This window comes from Pogoniulus pusillus, chromosome 2 (genome assembly GCF_015220805.1).
Source record: "Pogoniulus pusillus isolate bPogPus1 chromosome 2, bPogPus1.pri, whole genome shotgun sequence".
NCBI classification, from domain to species: Eukaryota; Metazoa; Chordata; class Aves; order Piciformes; family Lybiidae; genus Pogoniulus; species Pogoniulus pusillus.
Genome location: NC_087265.1, coordinates 16,894,782 through 16,914,227, shown reverse-complemented (window position 1 = coordinate 16,914,227; position 19,446 = coordinate 16,894,782). Strand labels below are relative to the sequence as shown.

Below are 19,446 nucleotides of genomic sequence, written 5' to 3'. Positions count from 1 at the left end.
GGAGCCCTGCTCTTGCCTCGTTCATCATCAGAGGTGCTTCAGAAAAGCACAAAACACTTTTGAGGTATGATTTCCCCATAGCATGCTAATCCAGTGAAGTGCTGCTGTAGACTCACTTGCTGGTGCTGTTTAGATTCATAATGCAGCACCACCTGCCAAACCACAGGGCATAATGTAAGTGTTAATGAATGTATATATATACACCCTGCTATGCAGCTGCAAGTTGAATGGCTTAAAAGCTGAGGTAGAAGGTTTAGACTGAACATAGAAGGAACCAGGCTTAGAGTATCCTGACGCAGGTCTGTGCTGAGATTAGGGAAAGGGAAAGAAAGGGTTGCTACAAGGGTCCAAAGCTGGGTCAACTGACCCAAAGGGTGCTTTCAAAGATGTATTGGGTTTATAGATGCTGGTCCCTGTATATGTTATCATCCACTTGTGACACCTGAGTATAAACTTGAGCATTCAACAGCAAGGACAGATAGTGAGCAGCACTGGAGCTTATTTTCCAAAGGGATACCCTCGCAGGATACTTGTCTCCAGTGCTGACAGGGTAAGTGTACTTGATAGAAGGAAGGACTTGTGTCATGCATGAGTAAATTCTCTTCCTCAAGAGTGGTTTGGCCAGTTGCCTACTGATCTGAGTGTCAAGGTGTGTGCTTTCCACTGGCAGGGCTTGCCCAGGTTGACAGGGAGCATGAAGAGGACAGCAGGGAGGGAGCTGACAGCTGAAGAGGTTACCAGAGAGAAGGGCTGGAAAGAGGCTCTGAGGTGGGTCTGGCACATGACTGAGATGCTGGCAGCATTACCTGCACTCTGTCCTTGGGTGAGTTTATGAGGATGCTGTGGCTTTGGGAAGCTGTGCATCATTATGTGTAGGGCAGAGGGGGCAGCAGTACAGCCTTTCCCAGCCCACCCCATCCTGCTCTCAGACTAGTGCTAGTGCCCAGGCCTAAACTCTGCCCACCCTTCTCTTTCAGACAAGCCTACTGTATGTGCCAAGCACAAGTTTCCTCTCCAGCACGTTGTGCATAAATAAGACGCTCGTGCTTTTGGCAGACACTGTAACAAGCCTGGAAAAAATTACTGTGATGGGTCCTGGGCCAGTGATGAGATCTTGGAGTCTTCCAACTGACAAAGTAATGACATGAACCCAGGAAATAACTGGAAAACAGCCTTTTATGAGGCTCTGGGAGTTACAGTCATTAAATTCTACTTAAAATTTGCCAAGTGCCTATTTGGGTAAACCTGAGAGGTGATATTTATGTGAACGTAGGAGATGGCTGTTCCTTCATGTTCTGAAGTCCATGCTGGTGAAGATCTAGTAAAGTTCCAGTGTCACAGTCTTGCAAGCTCTGTTCTCTTCTATGTAATTAGTATTAAATGGCTTTTCAGAAACCGGGAGGACTGTCCTTGACCTAGGAGCTTGACCTGCCCTGGGGGATAAAAGTGTTGCAGAAACATCTGTGTTGCCCCATAGCTCACAGGTAATTCCAGGGAACACCGATGCAGAGAGGGAAGGAGTGATCTGTGTGGTTTTCCATAGGATGTGGACAACAATGGTCTTTTCGTCTAGAGTCCTGAGTCAAGTTTTGGAGAAGGTCTGCAGTAAGACACAAGGTTTGGAAATAGCCTGGAGATCCCCACTCTTCTCACCTTTCTCTGTCTGCTTCAAGAGTGTGTCAGCCTTGGACTTGATAGGATTCACCCATCCCTCTGTGCAAATGCTCTTACCAGAGACCTTCAAGCCTTCAGTTCTTCACAGCTGTCTGAAGAGCCATAAAGTGTTTTTGCCAGAGGGAAGGGAGTCTTTAAAAAGTCATTTATATCCCAAAAGAGATGAAGTAGCAACACTGGAGATGTAAAAGCATTAAATACCAAATTGAGCCTGACTGGTTGACAAATTTGGAGCCAAATGCCTTGACGATTTGCGGGAAGATGGCCCCGTAGTCTTTCTGTCCATAAAGCATTCACAGGTGCCATGAAGTCTGTGCATTGGCTTAGCCGTGCCTGCCCTCTTTGTCAGTAAGACTACAGCCCAATGAGCCATCAAGGAGACAGATGGAGGGGTGGGTGCTCAGTGCAGTTAGGATGCTATTGAGCATTCTAAGGGGAGGGCAGGATGGGGCTGTGAGGATAGTCGATGTTGGGCAGTTCTCAGCACTGTTCTGTGCTGCAGTGGACCACTTCTGCCTGCCCAGGGCAATGCTAGCCAAGGCCAGGAGGGCTATGCTGCAAACATCTGGCTGTGCCAGCAGCAGGGCCACATGCAGGCAGAACATCTTGCTGCTGAGAGTGGCCACAGCACTGAGCTATTGCTTTAGAAATCTTGCTGAGGAGTATTAAGAACAGCAAAATCACCCAGGGCAGTGGATTTGGGGTCTTTTCATTGGTGTGTCAGCAGGCTGGGATGTGTAGGAGGGAAGCTGCCCATTTCCAGGGATTGTGCAAGCAGGAAGGGCAGCTATTGGAATTCGAAGCTGTTTCCTCCTTTGTAAATTTGTTCTTGCTGTGTTATCTCTGGCTGGGCTGGGCAGGGGAACATCTTGACTATCTGAATTTTTGCTACAGTATGTTTAGGTCGCCTCATTGGGTTCCATGAAAATATAGGCATTCTTGTCGACACAAGCAAGGCATTTTCAAGAGTAGTACAGGAATCTGTCATACTCTGATGTCTCCCAAGAGCTTTGGAAGTAGATGAGTAGGGAAAGGGATAGTGGATTTAAACACAGAAGAAGTTATGGGAGTGAAAGTAGCTGACCCATCTGCTTCTTCAGTTCTGTGCAGGGATGCTTACATTTCATGTCTTGGCAAAAGGCTTGGATCAACCTCCAGTGGACACCCCTAAACTGATTACTATATAATTTAAACAAAATCTGAAAGATGCAGGAATGGATCTGATACAGCTGATTTCCCATCACATATTTAGATTCTCCTACATAACTGTTAATGGCAGTGCTGTAACTCTACAGATGACCTGAATCTGACCTAAGTGTTTGAAATAATAATAATAATATGGCTTCTGCCTCCAGCTGTTGGCTTGTCAGAGGGACAGGAATCTTCTCATGTGTTCTGAAAAGGACACTGCATCACCAACAGAAGCAGACTGAAGATTAGTGGAGTAAGATTAGTGGAGTTGTTGTAGAAGGTGGAGGAGGAGTTGGAGGAGGAGGGAAGCAAAATTTGTTTCAGATGTCATCTGTCAATATGATTGAATCATGCTGTGCTGCATTACACAGAATCATAGAAGCAACCAGGTTGGAAGAGACCTCCAAGATCATCCAGTCCAACCTAGCACCCAGCCCTGTCCAATCAACTAGACCATGGCACTAAGTGCCTCATCCAGGCTTTTCTTGAACACCTCCAGGCACAGCGACTCCACCACCTCCCTGGGCAGCCCATTCCAATGGCAAATCATTCTCTCTGTGGTGAACTTTCTCCTAATATCCAGCCTATACCTCCCCCAGCACAACTTGAGACTGTGTCCCCTTGTTCTGTTGCTGGCTGCCTGGGAGAAGAGACCACCCCCCACCTGGCTACAGCCTCCCTTCAGGCAGTTGTAGACAGCAGCGAGATCACCCCTGAGCCTCCTCTTCTCCAGGCTAAACAACCTCAGATCAGGACACAAACAAGTACATGCTTCCAAGTAGATGGCAGTGAACCCCCAGCCCAGCCTGGCTGTGGGAAAGCTGCTGCTGAGTGCTACAGAAAAGGCTTCTTATCGCTCAAGCAGACAGGAGACCGCCTACCACCGAAGCAATTTCTAGTGACGTGGATTTTTATTATTATTATTTGTTCAGACTATAATTCCATGTTTCCTAAAATAACTACCAAGTGTTCATCAGTCAGCTACTGCCTTGAGCTGCCTTTTGTGTGAATCTCAAGTGCTTAATTAATCTCCTGGTGTGTTTTCTTACAGTAAATCTGAGGAGCATCTGTGTGGTAGGGGAGGCAATACAATCCTGAGTTGAAAAGGAGAAAAGGTCTGCCTGGTAGAGGAAGCCAGTGAGGAGTTCAGGGAGTGCAGCACTCAGGGTAGAGCAACTTTTCACTCTGATGGAGAATTCACAAAGCCAGTTCCAGGACCCACACTACTTCTCCCAAAATCAAAACCCATCCAGTTGCAGCTCTTTATTTCTAACTTGAGGATTTTATTTTTAAACAACAGTTGGTTTATTACTTCTTTTTTCTCCTATTTAGTAGCAGTGTGATAGTGCTTTGATCACTGCTCCAAAAGGAAATGTCTATAATTTCCTGTGCAGGTCTTGTCAGGTGCTGGGCTTGGTCAGATCTCCTGGAAGCTGATGGGACTTGAGAACACTCACTTGGCAGGACCCTCCTTCTTAGAAAATCTCATAGAATTGATATTTCACTTGGAATTTGAACAGCTTAATGCCAGAACTACAAAGGGCATCAGGCTCTGACTTTCCACCTGACAGACTCTTCCATGCTGACTTACCACTGAACACTTGTATGCAGTCCAGCTTTTATTCAGTGTGTCTTTTTTGAGGCTTTGACTGGGCAGGGAATCTGACAGGCTGGAGGAAACATGTCTAAGGGTTAATCATCTTTATTTAATAATAATTGGTAGTGGTTGTTTGTATACCTATGGGTCCTTTGGATCTCAAAAGTTTGGGACATAATCATGGCTGCTTGAGGGATAAACTCCTGACATTCATTCATTCATGATCAGTATGACTCAAGGGAGGTATCTGCCTCCTAAAAAGGCATGTCCCATGTTTCAAGGATTCTCATTAGTTCCCAGTCCAAGGGATTGCCTGCAACACATAAAGCTGAACTATTTTAGTACCTGGCAAGCTTTGCTGGGTGTGTCATGGTGGTTGCATGGCTATAGCCAGCAGTCTGCAAGAGGAACAGAGAGGGAAGTGTTCAGACCTTGCAGAGTTTCAACCCTGGAGGTATTGCATGGAGGTTCCAATGCTTGCAAAGTGCTTGGGTAAAGGGCGTAATCAAGTGAGCTGTGGCTACAGGAAAAGTTATTAATTGCAACTGTAGGAGTAGTTGGCAGCCTCAGTGACTGATGGCCTTCCTCAGCCTCAGGTGAGGTTGGTGTCTTCAGGTACACAGAGCTCTGGCAGGGTGTATGGGAAGAGCTATTTATGGACTAACACAAGCCAGTGATAGAAAAATTTCCCTTGGCTGTGGGCTGATGGACTCAGTCAGCATACATAGCTGAGAACATGCTAAATCTTAGCCTATTGCTGTAGCAGCTGTAAGCTCCCTAAAGCTGTCCATTTTGGAGAGCTGCAGAAAAGGAGGAGGGAGCTGATGGTTCCCACAGAGACCCTGCTGCAGCTTTTTCTTGCGGTTTCATAACACAATTAAGCAATTTATGTCACGTGTTGCCATGGAGATAGTAAATCAGTGTCATGCTGGGCTTCTCTGTCAGGGAGCTGGTGTCTTTAATTGCACTTAACCTCCTCTGGAAATCCGGGGCTCGGTTCTGAGCTCGTTTACCTGCTGTAATGGCTTTGCTGAGGGAGCTTTGCCTCCAGGAGAGTGGAGCTGGACCCAGGGATAGGGGTGGTTGCACATTAAATGTCAGTTCTATTATTGTCATATGAGGCCACACCTCTGCTGAGATGAACAGAAATTATGATGATTTACACAAGCTGAGATCTGTCCCACTTGCATTCATGACAACTTTTCCAGCAAGGATGGGGTTTAGATGCGCTACCTCTGTATTGTGGTGACCTGTTGGGACTTGGTGCTCCAGTCGCACTAAGCAAGCTCCATCTCTGCTGGATTTTGCTTTACTGGGCTGCTTCAAGGGGATAGTTCAGCTATTGTACTCCATCCTCATGTCTGGATGGGTAAATGGGGGCTTGTGCAGCTTATTCTGCCTCCATAAAAAACGCAGAAGAGACTTAGCCTCAGTGACACACTGAGGTCAGCATTTCTCTTTTTACTTGCCATCTACTCTAGGAGTAGCCACATTTCTGGCTGTCTCAGCATTACTGGCTTGTGCTGTCAGGACACAGATCTTGCAGTGTGTGTGAAAATGCTGGTAATAATCAGCTTCCTTCCAGTGACTTAACCAGAGCCCTGACTGCATTTCTCAGCGTAGAGTATGGATCCTTCTCCTGGCTCCTTCAAAATAAACAACTATATAAATTGTAAGATGATCACCATTACAGTTTATTAGTGTATTATCACATGCTGCTTTGTATTCAGACAATAGATAAACACAACTGTGCTTCATTCACCTCAGTCGCATCTACAGCAAACACGCTTACTCTTGCTCCAGTCTGAGGAGGACTGTGTCAGTACTCTGCCAAAAGCACATGAAAATCAGCCCAAGTCTTGTGCATTTGCCTGTAGCAACATAACAAGCCAATGTGGGAGCTTAGGACACCTTTGGGAGTGTTTAATGTTTTCCAGGAAGTGACATATGTTGCTTTTAGGGTTGATTTATTGACTGATTTAGATTATAATCTTGTCAAGGCATGAGATGTTATCAGGGTGTAGAGGAATAGAAGTACTTGGCTTTCCAAGAGTTTGCATTACATACCTGCACATTAGGAGCATCGGACCTGCTATCTCAGTAGAGGGAGGAGTGTTTCCATGAGCAGTAAAAACACCTCTAAACAAACATCTAAACTTTCTGCCTTTCAACATTCAATAGACATTTTCATCTATTCATGCTATCATCACCTAAACTATGGGGGGGGGGGGGGGGAGGCTTATGCTCCACACATCAGTCTACAGTCTTAACTGTTTATTTTGGGAGGGGGGGTGTTAATCAATTATTTTTTTTAAGTTCAGTTCTTGATGTTCTCCCATGCTCAGTCTGGCATATTAGAAGTACAGTTTGACCAACATCTGGAAGTGATGGGAAGCCAGTGTCCCAATTCAATCCATAAGCATGTTGGGTAGCATCACAGTTTGTACAATGGGCTAAATGTTATCCTAGTACTTTGGGGAGCATTTCATGCAAGATAAGCTGGAGGCTTCTTAAGACTGAGTTAAAGGGGCTCATACAAAATGTCTATGAAATATAACACTTGTCTGCCAAGCAGTAGCTTGTGGTTTTGTGATGAGGTCAAAACTTGTGCACAATTGTAGTATGGTTTTCACATCCGCGGCCTGTCCCCCACCATGTCAGTAACAATCAGCCTTTCATATCATTCAGCTGGAGCTGCTCCTCTGTGCAAAGAAGGATAGGGTGAAATCTTTGCCACAGGCAATGCAAAAAATTGTCATCAAATGTGTTGAGAGGGGCAGGGTTTTCGCCAGACGCTGTGTTCTAAGGAGCCTGTGAGAATCATCTGACCTGAGCAGGATTATGCTGAAAGAAAATTGGGGTTTCCAAGCAAAATGAGAAATATGGCTGAGATCTGTCAGTTTCATTGGAGCCAAGCATGCTGCTTGTTGATATGTGTTACTGTAATACAAGAAAGTTGCTTAATCTCCCAAAAATGGGGGTAAGAATCTTTTCCTCTGAATTATGGTGAGGAACTGCAGTAAGTCTGCTTGAGAGCTCATCTGGTGCTTAGTCTCCTTTTCCCCATCCAGCAGCTGTTGCTTGTAGTGGAAACTCTTGCTGTTCTCAAGAGCTTCTGTGAAGATAGTTCAGAAACAAGCAGACCTGATCATGTTTCTTCTTGTTCTGAAAATTTTGCTTTGTTCTCAACTTGTACAAGAGGACTTTACAGTTCTTAGAAGCCCCAGCAATTTCACCTCTGCAAGGACCCTTTTTCCCTATTACAGGGTTTTAATTCTGGGAGAGAAACTAACACACAGTTCCTATTCATTTGGTTCAAGGAGAAATATCAGATGCATGATCTTAATTAGTGGTCAAGGCATTTAACCTGCACGCCATGTAATTACGAATATGGCAAGTTACTCCTGTATTTGCAGAAGTTAGAATCATAGAATGGTTTAGGTTGGAAAGGACCTCAAAGTTCATCTAGTTCCAACTCCCCCACCATAGGCAAGGACACTTCCCACTAGACCAGATCACTCATGGCCTCACCCAACCTGGCCTTGAACACCTCCAGGAAAGGAGCATCCACAACCTCCCTGGGCAACCTGTTCCAGTGTCTCACCACCCTCACTGCAAAGAACCCTTTCCTAAGATGAGCCAGCAGTGTGCCCAGGTGGCCAAGAGAGCCAATGGCATCCTGGCCTGCATCAGGAACAGTGTGGCCAGTAGGTCAAGGGAGGTTATTCTTCCCCTGTACTCAGCACTGGTCAGACCACACCTTGAGTACTGTGTCCAGTTCTGGGCTCCTCAATTCAAGAAGGATGTTGAGGTGCTGGAACATGTCCAGAGAAGGGCAACAAAGCTGGTGAGGGGCCTGGAGCACAAATCCTATGAGGAGAGGTTGAGGGAGCTGGGCCTGTTTAGCCTGGAGAAGAGGAGGCTCAGGGGTGATCTTATTACTGTCTACAACTACCTGAAGGGGCATTGTAGCCAGGTGGGGGGTGGCCTCTTCTCCCAGGCAACCAGCAATAGAACAAGGGGACACAGTCTCAAGCTGTGCTGGGGTAGGTATAGGCTGGATGTTAGGAAGAAGTTCTTCACAGAGAGAGTGATTTCCCATTGGAATGGGCTGCCCAGGGAGGGGGTGGAGGCACCGTCCCTGGGGGTCTTCAAGAAAAGCCTGGATGAGGCACTCAGTGCCATGGTCTAGTTGATTGGATAGGGCTGGGTGATAGGTTGGACTGGATGATCTTGGAGGTCTCTTCCAACCTGGTTGATTCTATGATTCTATAAATGACCTGGTAAAGGAGAAACACCTAGTTTGAATCTCCCCTCTGACAGTTTCAACGCATTACTCTCATCCTGTCATTACAACACCTTGTAAATAGTCCCTCCCCAGCCTTCCTGTAGGCCTCCTTCAGACACTACAAGGCCTACAAGTTCCTCAAGTGCAACCTGTACCTTATACATACTGTGGTGAAAGGGAGGATAGAGCAAGGGACATCCAATTTAAAACACTGAAGGGGTTTCTCTTTTAGCATTGAGTTGTGACTGTAGGTGGGAATGTCACTCCCAGAGTTAAGTCTTGCTGGCACCAGTTGGATTATGGTATGGTGGCCAGAGGTGAGAAGTAGCAAGGAGGCCATGTTCTCATCCTTGAAAAGAGAAAAAGCACACAATGAGTCACTCAAGTTTCAGCATCTTGATACTGCCTTTGGGCGTTTCTGTGATTTCAGTGGTGGTCTTATGGGGTGACTTATTTTTTGGGAGGGTATATTTTAGATTATGGCTCAAACTCCACAGGCTGCTTTGGTCTGAGGATCTTTTTTTTTCCATAAGGAAAGCTCAAATGTGAATACTTGCAGCTGGTTGTATTTTGTCTCCTTTTGTGCACTCACATGTATGGGGGGAGACATATGTGTAGTGGGGGGCAAAAGCTGGTTGGTTAGAGCTGTGAAATGTCTGTGAGACCTGCAAGCCAGTGCCTTTATGGTTCAATTATTTGGATTAAACTGAAGCAGTGGTTTAGGTGAAAGGGACTAGAGAAACTAGAAAATAAACTTGGAAATCTGATATCTTCTTCAGTATAAAATCAGACTGGAGCTGGGATTGTTTAGCCTGGAGAAGAGGAGGCTCAGGGGTGACCTCATTGCTGTCTCCAACTACCTGAGGGGAGGTTGTGGCCAGGGGGAGGTTGCTCTCTTCTCTCAGGTGGCCAGCACCAGAACAAGAGGACACAGCCTCAGGATGCACCAGGGGAAATTTAGGCTCGAGGTGAGGAGAAAGTTCTTCACTGAGAGAGTCATTGGACACTGGAATGGGCTGCCCGGGGAGGTGGTGGAGTCGCCGTCCCTGGGGCAGTTCAAGGCAGGGTTGGACGTGGCACTTGGTGCCATGGTCTAGCCTTGAGCTCTGTGGTAAAGGGTTGGACTTGATGATCTGTGAGGTCTCTTCCAACCCTGATGATACTGTGATACTGTGAGTTGTGCTCTTTTCTCTTTAAAATAAAGAGTCAAAGTGTTTGGTTTGGTTTGGAAAGTATTAAAATGAAAGAATTTCTGGGGGAAAAAACCCAAACCAACAAAACAAACAAAACCCAACCAAGACTATATTGCAGGCTGAAATAAAATTGTATTAGTTGGTGGATTAACTGGCACTTTGCAGGACTTTGCAGCCTCAGCTTCTAATTATTATCTGGGCCAAGTGTAGCCCTGAGTACATTGGCCCTTCTCAGTGGTTTCTAAGAATGGAAAAGTTAAAGATCTCTTCTTAATGAGGAAAAATCCCTGCAGTTATTGAGAAAGCCTCTAAAAAAGTTGTGTGCGTTGGTAGGGATACAGATAAGGATGTCAACAGTTAATGGAGGTTCCTGCAAAGCAGGCATTCCACAACTGGGTCCTCATCCTCCCCTCAACACTGATTTCAGCCAGAGCCTGCAGCCTGAAGGACATGAGCAACACCAAAATGGATGAGAGCAGGTGTCTGCTGAAAGAGTCACCACAGCTGCTGCCACACTGTATGGCTTGTGTCAAGAAAACCAGTACCAAGGAAACCAACTGCCCTTTCTTGAGCCTCATTATTACAGTGTTTGTGTTGGGGGTTTATCTTTTTCCTATTTTTTACTCTCAAAAAAACCTCTCCAAAAGTGCAGTGGTCATTCAGATTTGGAAGATGACCATCCATTGCCCATGTGATCTGAGTGATCATCACTGTTGCTCATGTGCAGCAGGAGGGTGAAGGCAACTGCCTTCTGCAGCCTGTGGACATAATCTCTCACCTGCCTGCTTCTTAAATAAGTGGTGGATGCCTTTGAGTGTTGAAATAGGCCAGACAGCAATGGCTGCCACTTACCCTTTCTCCACACAAATGTGCCATTGCCCAGCTGCAGCCAGTGATTGCTTTTCTTCTTTCTTTGAAGAGTCAGTTCCTTCCCAAGTCCCCCTAGATGAAGGGAGTGGTGTGAGCACACTGCAGGGGAAGCTGCTCTCCTGGCTCTCTGGGCTGTGTCACAGCCACAGAAACCAGCCTTCCTGCCACAGCGGGGCTGGGGTTTAGTTTTGCCTGTTGGTTGGCTTTTTTCTAAAACACAGCAAAATGAAAACCACCTGTTGTTTCTGGCCTGCTGCCTTCTTGTTTGTATTTCTCAGACTTTCAAATGTGGGAGAAGAAAGCAGCTGAGTGCATTTTTGTCTGCCAGCAAAGCCAGGACTGGACCTTTAACTCTGGCTTCATTCATCACTGCCGGTTCTGCCTGCAGATCTAGCCCCAGGATGTAACACACCATTTCATAGCTGCTGTGCTCGGACTAAGCAGGGAGGAATAACACAGCTCTGACTTATTGATGAGATTTGGTCATGAGCAACTAGAAATTATCTGGAGTTTGACAGCAATGCTGAGCCAGGATGATTTTTGGCATGGTTGTGTGAGCTCAGGCACTACAGTTAAGGTACTCAGATAATAAAAGTTTGCACACACAATTGGTGACAATGAGTGATCCTTGTAGGTGTGGCAGGAGTAAACATGCCACCGTGGTGATGTTGCCTGCACTTCAAAGTGATGAACCTAAGTTGCAGTAGAGTAGCTGGGGAGGGTAGGTGCTGCTGCCCCTGTCCAGAAAGACTTTGGATGTAGGTATTGCCTTCATCCTTACTGCCTAGCAGCAGGTAAAAGCTGCCTTGTGCAATGCTGCCCTCTTTTCATTGCTAATGAGTGATTGGAGATGATCTCTTTCTCTGGCAGGTTTATCACACTGGAAGCATGGCTACAAGTGCTGTTCCCAGTGAAAACCTCCCTACATACAAGCTGGTGGTGGTTGGAGATGGCGGCGTGGGGAAGAGTGCTCTCACCATTCAGTTTTTTCAGAAGATCTTTGTGCCAGACTATGACCCAACTATTGAAGACTCCTATCTGAAGCACACAGAAATAGATGGGCAATGGGCAATTCTTGATGGTAAGCTAGCTACTCAGGTGGTCTGCTGTCACTTCTAGTTCAGCATAAGTGTGAATAGACCTCAATGCCTCCCACGGGATGTTGTCCCCTTGTGTCCCTCCTACTCCACTGTGGGCTGTCAAGAATTATTGTTCAGAGTGGCTTGTGGGCTGATGCATGTGTTTTGCAGCTGATCTCCAGCAAAGCTTCCATTTCCAGTTGCATTGGTTCCAGTTCTGCACAGGAACATTTCTGGCAGGAGAGTAAAAAACTACAGATCATCATAAACATTTGGAGTAGACTTCTGCAAGAGGTGAATTATAGCACTGTGAGATGGCTATTGCTAATCATACCTCACTGTGGTTAGGCTCATCTCCTGGGAGATAGCAGCAAGTGGGTAACTGAATAAGAATTATAACCAGAAAGAACATTGAATCAAAACTGTCATCCACTGATAGGGAAGAATTGTAACACTTCTTAACTCACATCATTCAGGCATGCTATTTGCATATCTAATTACCTGTTTCATTTAAATATGGGTAGAGTACCAGCCTGGAGAGCTGCTATAAACGAGATCTTTCAGTTCTTTGTAGAAAAACTGCTATTTAAAAACAAGCAGGCAAATAAAGACACAAAACAAACCAAAACCCAACAAACTCAAACCCTCAAAACATCTCCCCCCACCAAAAAAACCTAACCAAACAACCAAATAAAAAACCCAGAAAACAAAGCAAACCCAAAATTGCCACAAACATATACACACACACAAAACCCCAAACCAAGCAAACAAAAACTCCACCACCAATTAAAAAATAAACAAAACCAACAACAACAACAAAAAAAACCAAACCAAAAACACCCCACACTTGGGATTCTGTAGGTGAGGAACAAGCCCCTGAAGTTGTAACTTGTTAATTTATGCTACAAGAGACAGACTGATCACAGCCATAACAGGAATCTTAGTGTTAAATGTTTTAAGTTTCATTTGAGTTTATACAATAATTAGGTAGTGCACAAAAATAAGCAACTTTTTTATTTCACTTAGACAACTGGGATTTGTCTGAAGACTGTAAGTTCTTAGTTGCACACTTAAGGATTTATCAGATTTATCAACTGTGTACAAATGGCCCCAAGGTCCTTAAAGAACAGCCTTTACTCAGTATTTTAAAACAAAACAAACTGAAAGTTCCTAATCTGGCTAACATCTGTTCATTTAAATGTGTTAGTAGCTGATAGCTAATATGAGGGAATATTTGTGAAATTGATGCCCAGTGTGTCTTGTCATCTGTATCAGAGATACCTACTCTCAATTAACCATCACATAATATAGAATCATAGAATCATAGAATCAACCAGGTTGGAAGAGACCTCCAAGATCATCCAGTCCAACCTAGCACCCAGCCCTATCCAGTCAACTAGATCATGGCATTGAGCATGTCTGTGCACCTTTATTTTTAAAATGCCACCGTTAAGGAAACATCCAATTGTGCTGTAAGTGAAATTCATTCTTTCTTTTTAGCCCAGAATCCAGTCCTCTAAAATGAGCAACCGTTATCTTCACTGGTATGCCCCACGTTCCGATAGAGCACTAACAGCTGTTCTACATGTTGCTGTTGGCTGAAACAGCCTGGTTTGGTAAATTACTGGAAAGGAGGAAAGGTAGCTTTCACTGAATATTTGGGATTTTTGTTTAGTAAAAAAAAATATAAAATAAAACAACCCTGACCTAGGTGGGAGCTGGGGAAAAAGGATTTTTCCAAGAAGCAGAAACTTAACCCTTTGTTTTACTGAAAAATACCAAAACCTTTCTTTTGCTCAAATGGAGTTTAGTGACTCTATTCAAGCTGAACTGAATTCAGCTGTGGCTTTGAATGGTATGTTAGGAACTCCTGATTTTCAGAGTTCATGTGCCCACAGATAACTTGCAGCCATGGAAGTGAAACCTTAGCTTCTCCTCTTTCCTGCCATGAAATTTTGAACAATTGGAATTAGAATCATAGAATCAACCAGTTTGGAAGAGACCTTCAAGATCATCCAGTCCAACCTATCACCCTGCCCTATCCAGTCAACTAGACCATGGCACTAAGTGCCTCATCCAGGCTTTTCTGGAAGACCTCCAGGGACGGTGCCTCCATCACCTCCCTGGGCAGCCCATTCCAATGGCAAATCACTCTCTCTGGGAAGAACTTCTTCCTAATATCCAGCCTATAGCTCCCCCAGCACAACTCAAGACTGTGTCCCCTTGTTCTGTTGCTGGTTGCCTGGGAGAAGAGGCCACCCCCCACCTGGCTACAACCTCCCTTCAGGTAGTTGTAGACAGCAATGAGGTCACCCCTGAGCCTCCTCTTCTCTAGGCTAAACAACCCCAGCTCCCTCAGCCTCTCCTCATAGGGTTTGTGTTCCAGGCCCTTCACCAGCTTGGTTGCCCTTCTCTGGACACGTTCCAGCACCTCAACATCTCTCTTGAATTGAGGAGCCCAGAACTGGACATAGTACTCAAGGTGTGGCCTGACCAGTGCTGAGTACAGGGGAAGAATAACCTCCCTTGTCCTACTTGCAACACTGTTCCTGATACAGGCCAGGATGACATTGGCTCTCTTGGCCACCTGGGCACACTGCTGGCTCATCTTCAGCCTACTATCCACCAGTAACCCCTAGGTCCTTTTCTTCCTGGCTGCTCTCCAGCCACTCTGTCCCCAGCCTGTAGTGCTGCTTGGGGTTGTTGTGGCCAAAGTGCAGAACCCTGCACTTGGCTGTGTTAAATCTCATCCCATTGGCATCTGCCCACCCATCCAGCCTGTCCAGGTCCCTCTGCAGGGCTCTCCTGCCTTCCAACAGATCAACACCTGCTCCCAGCTTGGTGTCATCCACAAACTTACCGATGTGGAAGAAAAGCAATATTCTTGCTTGGAAAAGCACATGAACCTTTACCATCTACCTGGTAGAAACAGGGCATAAAGACTATCACATGTGGCTTCTGCCACACCTTTCTCCCACAGGATTAGTCGGGATCTAGGCCATTCTTGGCAGTCACCATATACTTGGACAGCTGCTCTTGTTGTGATTGCACATGGTTGCACAAATCATTTCTGGTATAAAATTAGGGACAAACATGATAGGAAAGGTACAGATGCATCATGATAAATTCTAGGATTTCTGTCTGTCCTTTGGCCGAATCCTTTACAAGTTGATGTTTCATGCTTCATGGGAAGAAGGAGGTGCCTACCCCCAGAATAGGATCTAGTTTTAGATGATGAGACTACCATGTGAAGATTTAGTGTAAGGGACTCTATAAACTTCTAAGTTTGCAGAAATAGTTTTAGAGGTTTTTTTTTGTTCTTGTAGTTTCGTGTTTTGGGTTGTGGGGTTTTTTTTTTGAGCCATGGCCATTGGCATCAAAAAATCATTAAAAAAAAGAAAGAAAAGAAAATACAACCTACCCTCTTCCAGGCTGTTGCTCAAACAGTTCTGTACAGAGCATCTCTAGCATTTGGTATTTATACCAGCATTATGTTGTAAAAAGCCTTTGAGCTAGCCAGCTTGCACAAAGAATTTGGCTTCTCTCCATGAAGACCTCCACCCACATTTATTCAATACCACTAACTGGCAGCATAATTAAATGTTTGACTTGCATTTTTTCCCTTTGCTGAAATCTCTCACTGAAAGTAGACTTAAATGGAATAGATTTTTATTTCAGATTTTATATCTTGGAGCCAAACCTATGTTCAGACTCTTCTTTTACATGTTTGCTGTCTGGCTTGAACATGTCTCTTCAAAGAAGAGTCTGTGATAGTTCCTTGCCTCCCAGAAGACTATGTGATCTGTGCTTGGTGTGGCCAAGTCCAATGCTACACAAAAGCACTTCATTGTTAGCTTTACTCCAACTTCTCAGACCACAGAAGCAGTGTTTGAAGGGCAAGTGCCATAGAGTAGAACAGGGCACTTAGCCTGCATCAGGGATGCAGAGGCAGTTTGTGGCTAGCCCGTTTTTTCAGGTGATGCCACCCTGAAAAGGCTTTAAGATCAGCCTCCAATTTTCTCTGCATATTTTATCTTCATTTGTTCTCTGCTGCTCATGATGAAATCAACATTGTTGACATACTTGGATAAATGCATGCACATGCAGGTGTTGTATAGACACATCAGGTCAGAATTATGTGCAGGCCAGAGTTAATCCACTTGAACTGTTGCTCCAACTGAGTTGTTACTATTAATTTTGTATGATGTTTCTTGTGTTCAGGCTAACTTAGCACTTGGCAAAAGATTTCTTTTGGTGTGGCTGCAAAATGCCAGTCTGGAATTATTAATCTGGGCATGAAGCCAAAATTGACATACCGTAATATGGCAAAAATTCCCAGTGTTTCAGAATTCCTTATGGCTCATAAACTGCACAGATAAAAAGGTGGCAATGAAGAGGAGAGAGGAAGAGATGGCCACAAGTGCATGGCTTGGGCATGTTGATGAATTGTACTATACTCTTAGCTGTCAGCAAGGCCATGCCAATTGGTACCAGCAAAGCACAGAGTTGTTCCTGTGGGTTAGGTGAAAGGAAGCAGTGCTCTGTTGCCCTGGTATGATTTAGATGAAAGTCTCATTGCTTAGAAGTTTTCTTCCCAGTCCTGAACTTCAGTTTTCCATTTAATTTCTCTTCCATCCAAGTGCCCTTCTCGGTTCCTGGATGTCCTTGCATTGGGCTAGACCTGCAGAGGAGGTCACGTCTCACATGCATCCTTTTTGGCTAGGGTTTTTGCTGCTAGTCATCCCAGAACAGGCTGCCTGCCTTTCTCTTCAGGAAGCTTGGGAACAGTTCAGACAGGAGGCCAGGGGAAGATCAAAGGTCATTTCAGACTTGGAGAAAAATCATTGATTTGTGACTCAATTTCTTTTTTTTTTTTTTTTTTCACTTCAGGTAGTGTAGTTGAAATAAGTAATATTCAAAGTAAGTTTGTACTTTCATTCATGTATTTGTGTGTATGGTATTTTTCCTCCCTTAATTACTGGGATTTTGAAACTTGAAAGAGGTTTTTTTCCTCTTGAGTCGTGGGGATTTTTTTCCTGCTAGGAAAATTTTGATGTTGCAACATGGAAAATAAGGCTTTGAATACTTGCCCTTTGTCAGAGAAAGAACTCCTTTAAGGGCTTGCATCTTTATTCAGTTCATTGGTGTGAAAGCCTTTCTTCTGAAGGCCCCTCTCCTTAAAATAAAGTCAAGAATTTAAATATTCAGGTGTTCTGTCTTATAACACCTGGATATTTAGTTAGAGTGCAGAAGAAGGACTCATAAAAGCTCCAGTGTTTCACCAGCACATGCTTTTCCCCAAGGAGAGCTCTTATGCTGAGGACAGTGGGGCTCTATCTGGAAAGAGCAAAAGCATCACACTGACCAAGAGAAGCATCTGCTTTGGCTTGTGCACCTCATACCTCTTCAGCACCATCTGTTGCACAGATATTGCCACATAAAATCCTTGACAACATTGAGTGCTTCTATTTTGGCCAACAGATTCCTATGTATTCATGAGCTCCCATGTCTGCTCACAAATACTCTCTAAGCAGCCACACTCTTGCCTAACCCATCAAGATTCACAGGAAGATGGTGTGGAGAGCTCTGTGGGGGTGGGTTTCAATTAGCAATGAGTTCTTTGCAACAGTTGGGGTTACATCCACTGGGAAGCAGAAAAGACCATCTCTTCCCTCAGCAATCTCTTACTGGCGAAGCCGAAGAGCTTCCTGCTGGGCTCTTACAGCCTAATTGCTCTTAGTTTAGTCTCCAGCTGATTGTGTGATAGCTCTGTAAAATGACTTTACCCTCTTTGGATGTCTGTTCCTAGTCAGATACAGTCCTTGGCTTTCCTCTCCTCAATTTTTCCCCAAACACGTTTGTTGATGCTCCTCCTTGCTACTTCTTCAGCCAAGTTTTTAGAAACTTCACCAAGATTGCTGTTGGAAGTCCCTGGCCATGTACTGCACAGCCTATGAATTTGATTTCAGCTCTGGGAAGAAAGAGGCAGGGGAAGCCCATTGGGCTTTAGTCCAGCCTTGTCTCCACATTGGCTTTTATGCACTGCCAGTGGGGCAACTTCCAGTAAGAAGCAACTGTTGTTTCAAAGTGTACCAGAGGGTAAAAGAGTTCACAGTTCTTCTCTGCTTGTGACTGTTCCTATAGTTTCTGGCATCTCATCAGGAATTTTAAAAGAAGGTGAATGCTGGCTAACAGCTTAAATCTCTTCACCTGTTTGGGAAGCCAGTGAAATCACCTTCCCAGTTTCAGCTTCCCAAGATTTCTTTTTGCTGCTTTCCCATTTCTGTATGTAAGAGTCCTCTCGAAGCTTCTGTGTCACAAGATTACACCAGAAGCAAAGCCATTTGCATAAGGCCCTTTTTTGGTGTTGGTGCTTTCCAGGATGTGGTCCTGTCCTGGCCACGAGGGATTCACATTGCACTCTCCCCTCTGATTCTTTACAATTCCCATAGTGCAGAAGTGTTAGGATGGGAAGGTTGTGTTTATGAGGAGCACATTTAAAGTTAAAATGAGGATTTTTTTCTGGCCATCCACATGGCACTTAGCTTTGCATTAGTAACCAGTCCTAAGATTAACCATAACTTTCACTGCTGCACATCTTTTACTTGCATTTTCAAAGTGCCATTTTAAATGCTGCCTGGACTTGCTCACCTTTCTAAGAATGCTGCAAGTCATTTCTCTTTAAATAGCAGCTGCTGACACAGTGGCTCTGCCTGTGTTTAGTGTGATGCCATGGCCAAGATCCAGGCACGAGGTAAGAGTGACAGCACAGACCCATGCTGTGAATTGGGTATCCCCACAGCCTCCCATCCAGGGCTAGTCCCCTGCCTTCTTGCAGGGGATGCAGAGCTTTGGAGGGGCAGCAGCTGGGGGCTGGATTGATGGTTGCAAGGCAGAGCTGAGTGTTATTCGTGTTTCATGGAAGGTTTGCAAATGTGCCAGAGCAAGGGGAAGTCCCTAAGCAAATTACAATGTAGGCACATCCATCTCCAGCTTCCTGCCTACAGCTTGTTTTCAGACACCTGCTCTGTCTTCAGGTGAGGGAGGGCAAGAGAGCCTGACTCCTTGCAAGAAGCTATCCCACTCCATCACAAGTTGGGTATGTGTGTTGGAGAGGGGAAGGGAGTGTGTGTTTGTGTGCGTGGTAGTTATCAGCTCTCAGCCCTGCCCTGCCATTGTGTCCAGTTGGTGCAGAAGTCAGATGAGAGCAGCCCAGCCTCTCTTTGCAGTTTGGGCGGGTAGGAAGGATTAATTTCCTCTTCCATCCTAGCCACGAGGTCCTGGCCTTATTCCATGGTAGCAGTTCTGCCCAGGGGACAGAAATTCACCAGCATATGCAGTCTCTTTGATTTCTTTTTTTTCCTACAGTCCTTAGGAACAGCCTGGATGCATTTGAAATGGAGACTTTTGTTTCCTAGATTTAGTGGGGAGAAGCAGGAGAAAAAGCTATAAAGAGACACTTGTGCCTTTCCAGCAAGCTCCAGCTACTTGGCAAAGAAGCCTAAATCTCAATGTCTCTGCAACAGTGTAGAAGCTCTTTTCACCCTAAGGACT

At 45.1% G+C, this 19,446-nt stretch overlaps 1 protein-coding gene across 3 annotated transcripts in view; it reads left to right on the top strand.

Annotated features, from left to right (window-relative positions):
* Positions 1–19,446, top strand: part of MRAS (muscle RAS oncogene homolog) — a 43,655-nt gene that overhangs the window by 13,030 nt on the left and 11,179 nt on the right. For all 3 annotated transcript variants that reach the window (XM_064157659.1, XM_064157652.1, XM_064157643.1), the window contains one exon: positions 11,684–11,894. In XM_064157659.1, the coding sequence (XP_064013729.1) occupies positions 11,702–11,894 (193 nt within the window). In that variant the 5' untranslated portion in view covers positions 11,684–11,701. The remainder of the gene's footprint in view (positions 1–11,683; positions 11,895–19,446) is intronic.